The sequence below is a fragment of the Pyrus communis genome, chromosome 7, assembly GCF_041283825.1.
Source record: "Pyrus communis isolate YQ-2024b chromosome 7, ASM4128382v1, whole genome shotgun sequence".
Classification (NCBI taxonomy): Eukaryota; Viridiplantae; Streptophyta; class Magnoliopsida; order Rosales; family Rosaceae; genus Pyrus; species Pyrus communis.
In genome coordinates this window covers 11,349,140-11,356,036 of record NC_142571.1, presented here as the reverse complement: position 1 = coordinate 11,356,036, position 6,897 = coordinate 11,349,140, and the positions used below count along the sequence as shown (strand labels likewise).

The following is a 6,897-nucleotide window of genomic DNA, read 5'->3' as shown; positions in this document are numbered from 1 at the left end:
TGAACTTTGGGGTTAGGGTTTTGATGAACAAGTCATATTCCCCCTAATTTTTGAACGATTCCCTTGCAACTCGAGCTAAAACCACAAGCATGTCTATAAGGAATTCCTAATATATGGCAGAGAAGGTTTCAGAAATGGAGACTGAAAGATGAGGCCCAGAAGTGGAAGAAGTTCTATTACGCTATGGTGTAATAGCATGGATTTTCGACCATTAGAGCTTGGTCATTGAATCCTTGACCAAGAGTGTAACGCCAGAAACCTCCGTCTATAAGATACCGAATATCAATCAATATACATGAAAAAAAAAAAAAAAAAAAATTCAGTATGACGTTAGATTTTTCCCATGCATATCACATTTGATTGGGTTCTGTAATTTCAATGAATGGTACAACAAACCTAAGGAGGAACATCATCAAACCACCACATCAAAGTTTCATCTCCCTTATGTTACAGTTCCCAAATTGCCCACTACATATTTAGCACATACAATAAACATCAGTCAGTCATATGCCATTCCCACTTCTCTGCAACACCGCAACCCATAACCGCTCTTCTCAGTTCGCCTCTTGATAACGAGCCCTCTCTCTCTCTCTCTCTAACTGTTCGCTTACAAGAAGACGCCCATGGGAACAAAAAGTTATGAGCCACAGTTTGTCGCAAGCCGGTTGATTAGTTATAACTGCAAAGCATGCTGGTTGTGGATGTTCCTTCTCTCTATTGTTACAAGGAAAAGTGTTGTGACATGTCGAACATATTAGAACTCTTGGGAATCAAACTCCGGCTTAGATGGATACTCAAGACCCTGAAGTGCTGGTATCCGCCGTAAATCTTCATCCGAGTAAGCGGGGATGAACCAGTATCGTTTGTCTGTCCCAAACACCTGGTATGCAAATAGCAGAATTTCCAGTTGTATGAGTACACACTGACAATTACTACTACTATTAAAACCACGATCACAAAGATAATAGATTAAAGACAATTTCAAACGGTATTGTTCACGAAAAATATCCTGTCAGGAGTTCAAATCCGGGCAGGATAAAACAGAAATTAATTTAACTTGCCCATTGCTGGACTCAACCTACCCATGTACTAACATAACAATTGTTTTGAAAAAGACCTTGATGACCCTTTGCTTAATCGGGAAGTAAATTAGTTGAATAAAATGTAAGATGTAGTGCATATGCCATTACTATCAATGCTACACCGCATTATTCATGATATATCCACATACCAAGGAAACTATCAGTATAATATTCTTCTAAGAGTAAATAATCTGCAAACTAAGGGAAAACTTAAGGCCTGTTTGGTATTCAATTTGAATTCAATTTTTTTAACACAAACAGTTTTTGAATCCTTAAGCCGACAATTCTTGTTTGGTAGGGCATTTTGAAAAACTGAACTCAAAACCAACTTGAAAATGTAGCTTACTTCATGAAAACATAAAAAGTCTGTTTTTAGAATTTATAAGATTAAAAGCCCACTCTTCTTTCCTCCCTCTTCAGATTCTCTTTTCTCCATCCTCACTCTCTCTCCTATGTCTTCCCTCTCTCTCCTCTCTCTCCCTTCTCTCTCCTCTCTCCTCTCTCTCTCTCTCTCTCTCTCTCTCTCTCTCTCTCTCGTCTATCTTATCTCTCTTCCTCTCTCTCCCTGATCCCTTCCAATCTTCTCTGTCCCTCTCTAGGTCCTCTGCCTTGGGCACCAGTAGAAATGAGGAAATTCCCTACGTCAGCTCCAGCAGGAAGTTGCTGGCCTATTTTTTGTTAAATTTTTATAACTTGAAAACAAATTTGTCTCATACCAAACAAGTTTTGGTACAAAAAACTGTTCTTAAGAGATGGTCTTAAGAAATATTTTTGAAAATTATGAATTTTTTTAGTAGGATACCAAACAGGCACTAATGAATTTACGTGTTTAGCTGTCTGTTGCAGAGAATTGTGTTCTGAGGCTTCAACAAAATGCCAAATAATTCCGGGCTCAATGATCTCTACTATTCTATACTATTATAGAAAATCAAAACTTTCATTCCTCCTGAAGCAAATGTTAACTTTGGAATTTTAACTTGTGAGTTCAAAACCAACTACAAACGCAGCATGTTGGTTATTTGTAAAATATGCACTTAAGAAAACAAAGGAAGTATAATGATGTATCGCAAATTTTACCAACCTGTTCAAAATTCTTTTTTCGACCAAGGTCATAGCGCCATTTAGGAGAGGTTTTCTTTTCATATGCCTGATCACAAAGAAAAATTTCATCAGCACGTAATTCCACACCGAAACTCCTTTCCCCTAGGGAAGGCCATTGTATTAAAACCCCAAACAGAAGATACTGAGCAATGGAGTTACTTATATGTTTGTATGAAAAAGCCTAATCTGTGAGTTACTACTAGATTTTCCACATTGCTCATGGCCAAATTACTAAAAGGCGCTAGGCGCTAGTTAGGTGGAGGGCAGGGGCCTGGGCAGTTTTTTAATTTTAATTAATTTATTATATAACATATAAGCAAATGTCTACTTATACTTACAAAAATACATAATTGCATTGGGATACATAAATTGCAAAATAGAATGACATAAATTATAAAGTACTGGAACATATTGAAAACATGAGGAACAAGCATATAATGATTGTTCATCCAAGTATCCAACAAGTCTCTAACAATTTATTGAAAAAATAAAATGCAAAATGGAGGTAGTCTATTATCTATCTAAGTGAGAGCCGCGACTTAGGCGAATGGCTAGGCAGGTGCCTAGGCATGTCTAGGCACCCTTTCTTATTTTTTAAACCCTAGGGATTAATCGTGGTTGTGGCCAGCTGCCTAGCGCCAACACTGCTCATGGCCCAAACATTAAAACAAAGGTGACATAATTTAAAGTTGACAGATGTCAATCTATGGACCTCCAGCAAAATGTGATATTGCAATCAAGGAAAGCAGCATTCTCCTATAATAGAGGCCATGCAAGGAGCCCGAACTATATATCAAACGTCTAATCTTTCTATAAGAGCCTCACCTCATTGATATCGTTAAGATATAAGCACAAGGAAATCCCCAGTTAAATTGTGGACTGAAGCAAAATACATTACCTCAATGGTTGTGGTGTTTGCAGCCACCAATGATATATGCATGACCAGAAAACCCAAAACACTTAATGCAAACGCAAGATTCAAGACTGCAAAGAAAGAAACACTGTTCATTAGTTAAGCAGATACCAACCGCTTTGTAGGTAATACCACTAAGAAATAGGTAAATTTAGATAATACCAAAAGCAAGAAAGGTAGTTGCAAGGGTGCTAGGTGTTCCAGGTATTTCTCCCTCGCTAAAGAACAAAATAAAATGTGGCAGCAAGGATAATGCTACAACACTTGTCTCGAGAAACGTGTAAAACTGCATTCAGATTAAAAAAAAAAGGCATGAAATTAGTCTAAATATAAAATTTATTCAATGGGAATTCTTATTAATTCAGAAATCCCACAAGTAGATAGTTTAGCAAGGTAAAGCAAATCACATGGAAACATGCGCAAGAACTAGTTTCTGACAGAACAATCCAAACAATTTACCATCTAGCTGACTAACTCGTACTGACCCACAAACAAGATTAAAACATACTTTCCAAGTTATCCAGGGAATTTCCTAGAATATAATATGCAATTACTACCAGTACCAACCAGACTGAGAACAAATAACTTATTATCGAAACAAAGAGTGACTGCATTATTTAAGAAGACTGTAAAAGTTTCTTGAATTCTTAAAGCTCAAGAATAAATTACAAATTTTTATTATTGAAACAAAGAGGGACTGCGTTCAGATTTTCTACCAATCTAAAGCTTTTCACTAAAGTCACTGACCTACACTACATATCGTTAAAAGCAATAAATTCTCATGCATATCAGAAATTAGCATACTATAATGCTCCACACACACTATTATGTTCCTTCTTTAATAAATTAAATTACAGAATAGCAAGTATTTAGCATTGCCATGCATCAAATCCTACGGTTTTTTATTAGAAATTTTAATGATATAATTTCCACATTGATATGGTATAAGTTAGTAAAGTAGGATAATCATACTATTTGTCTGTGTGTATTAACCCTAAACCATAAAGAAAACTGGATTTAGTTGCAACTCCCTGTCCATAGACTCCATACAAACAAAAATTAAGTTCATCTGTTCAAATTATTTTCTTTGATCAAATTTTGTAACCATCAACTTAGCCTGCAGTCGAAAACCATTTCCTAATTTATGAAACAATATTCACAAGGTTATACTTTTTATAATCCAACAACTATTCCAAAAGTTATACTAGGGAGTTCCTTATTAAGAATATGGTCTTCATGGTGTGATGCATGTGGTATGAGTTATCTACCACAAGGAAAACACAGTTTACCCTTATGGTGGATTCAGAAGACCATCAGTGGTCATGTTAACATTCCATGAAATACTATGGTTCTAAAAGTCACTAGGCAGTAGTCGGGCAGCAAGGACCCGACTCATCCCACCCAGTCACTCTTCCACCCGAACCTCGCAACATTTTTAAAGTGACAGAACCAGTCAGTGACCACTTAACGCCTAGCCCCCCAACCCCCCCTCCTCCCAAAAAAGTGGCCGCCTAATAGCCTCGCCAATTTCCTAAACGATTTTGAGTTAGTAGTGGCGGTGCTCTATCGCTGAGCGCCTAGGCGCTGCCTGAATTTTTAAGAACACTGGCTGCACATCAGAGTGGTCACCCAATTCTCTTTGGGAACAATGAAAACAAGCCCCAACACCCTTAACCTCTAATCAAAATAAAGTTATTGCAAGTGCTCCCAACTAGGGCACATGACTTAAATGCAAGTACCTTTATACTACCAGCATGACTATCCCAGATTCATAGTATCACTACTCATAATCATTTATAAGTCTCATAACTTCAGAGAATAAAGCTAAAACACAATTTTGAATAGTCCTTGGAAACAGGATCATCAAATAAAAATTTGCAGGATAGGGTCAGAGAAAACATAAATAAGGCATGTTAGAAGATTATGAAAATGGATTCCTCGGTAGTTGGAATAAAGTCTAACTCATTCAAACATAATCTCATGCTGAAAAGTATTTCAGCTTACACAGAAAACAAACTTACCAAGAAAAGAAGAAAATACTTGTAATTTAAGGCCCCAACACAATTAACAACCCATACACAATGGTGATCCATTTTCAGTACACACCGCCCACCTGAAAGTTGGAATAAAGAATTAATGCTCTGATTTAAAGACAAAGGAATATAACAAAGCAAAATAAAATATCGCTAACGTATCTTACTGAAAATAAATAAATAAAAACACTAAAGATATGATGACTCACAAACTGAGCAATGATGGCAACGAGGTGGTTTCAGCTGGTTGCACTTCCGGCAATACCGGATTCTCTGATTAGAGGGGTCAGGCTGCAAACCATTAAAATCCAACCCAGTCAATGGGTCAGCCTCCCCTCTCTCTTCATCCACAGCAGGCCTCCAATTAGGTGGCACACCCCCCGGATCCGTCAAAACAACAGAAAAGTAACTCCACAATAGCATCACCAACTGCAACATTAAACAAGTTTTCAAATTTTAGCTTAATTTTCTCTTATACACTTAATCGGACACCATATCTTGACTGCTTTGAGCTAAACATTAATTAATACACACACCAATTTGCCCCCGAGAGCTAAAGAATTTCTAGAAACTACAACCTCCAAGTAATTTCAAAGTTCTTGGAACATATAGCAAGAAAAAAAATAGCAGATTTTACAAATTTACTGCGAGCACAAAAAACCCAATTTTCGAAAACAAAAGCCACAGATTCTAAAACCCAGAATCTCTAAACAGAAAACCCAACAACCCCACAAAAAAAATTGTTGAAAAAAAAACCAAAATTTAATAGTTTTTCGAAGAACGCTTACCAAGCAATGAAATAAGACCAATACGGCAACAGCAATGAGAGAGTCAAGGCCGCCGTCGTACAAAGCCGGGCCATAATTGGTCAAAACGACAGTGTAATATGTGACACCGACGACCCCAAGAACAAGGAGGATCATGACCGAGCCCAGACCTCGCAAAGCTGTGCAGAACTTGAACACGTTCCAAGCCATGGCCACTCCAGATCTATGCATAATATATCACTCAAAATTCAAAAATACCGAAAATTCATAAAGAATGATTCTTTTTCTCTGTTCGATCTCGCAGGAGCTGGGTGTGATCTAGGGTTTATGATTCAGCTGGTGGTTTGGAGGCACAAGCTCAAAGAAATGCATAACACAGTGGGAAACAGTAATTTGAAAAACAAGAAATATTTTCTCTACTTTTCTTTGCAATTTTTTCAGATGTTTTGGAAGCGAAATTTAGGGAAGGAAAGGATTTAGAGGTGAGATTCCAGGTGGGGTGTGAAATTGAAATCCACGTTTCGGAGACAAAGACGAGGTTTTTTCTTTTATATATTTCTTCTTTTATTTTGGGCGAGACAAGATGAGCTTTGGAAAAAACCAAGAAGAAAATAAGACTTTTTCTTCTAAAATTTTCCTTTTTTTTTTTTTTTTTTTTTTTCCCCCTTAACGTATGGTATGATTTCTTTCTTTTCTTTTTTCTTTTTTTTTTTCTTTTTCCTTAGCGTATGGTATGGTTTTTTAATTTTAAAAAACGGGACCAACTGGTGGCGAATGTGCAGATTGAAAAATTTTAATGAATCATTTTAGTTTCTTCAAGACAATATTGTATGATTCACCAGCATCATGAATCGAACTCAAGACGTGACCTGAAATTTGTCCCCATCCACCAGGGCCACCCCACGATGGTTAACGTATGGTATGGTTTGGATTTAATGGTTTTTATATTTATAATTTTGGTAGATAGAATAGAAATCTTAGGCCGAGATTTTACTGTTTAA

General features: G+C 36.9%; 1 protein-coding gene across 1 annotated transcript; it reads right to left on the bottom strand.

The window, feature by feature from the left end:
• Positions 1-325: 325 nt before the first annotated feature.
• On the bottom strand, positions 326-6,535 carry LOC137734109 (putative protein S-acyltransferase 14). Its single transcript, XM_068473394.2, has 7 exons — positions 5,918-6,535; positions 5,339-5,558; positions 5,118-5,209; positions 3,259-3,382; positions 3,082-3,167; positions 2,164-2,229; positions 326-880 (listed from the first exon to the last, which is right to left on the bottom strand). The coding sequence occupies exons 1-7, from the start codon at positions 6,125-6,127 to the stop codon at positions 755-757; spliced, it is 924 nt and encodes a 307-aa protein (XP_068329495.2). The 5' UTR covers positions 6,128-6,535; the 3' UTR covers positions 326-754.
• Positions 6,536-6,897: the final 362 nt, after the last annotated feature.

Coding starts and splice junctions, on each gene's coding strand:
- LOC137734109 (XM_068473394.2), bottom strand. CDS start 6,127: ATGCATAGATCTGGAGTGGCCATGGCTTGGAACGTGTTCAAGTTCTGC. Junction 5,559..5,917: donor TGGTCTTATTTCATTGCTTG/GTAAGCGTTCTT, acceptor TTAATGTTGCAG/TTGGTGATGCTATTGTGGAG. Junction 2,230..3,081: donor CAAACACCACAACCATTGAG/GTAATGTATTTT, acceptor CTTTGTGATCAG/GCATATGAAAAGAAAACCTC.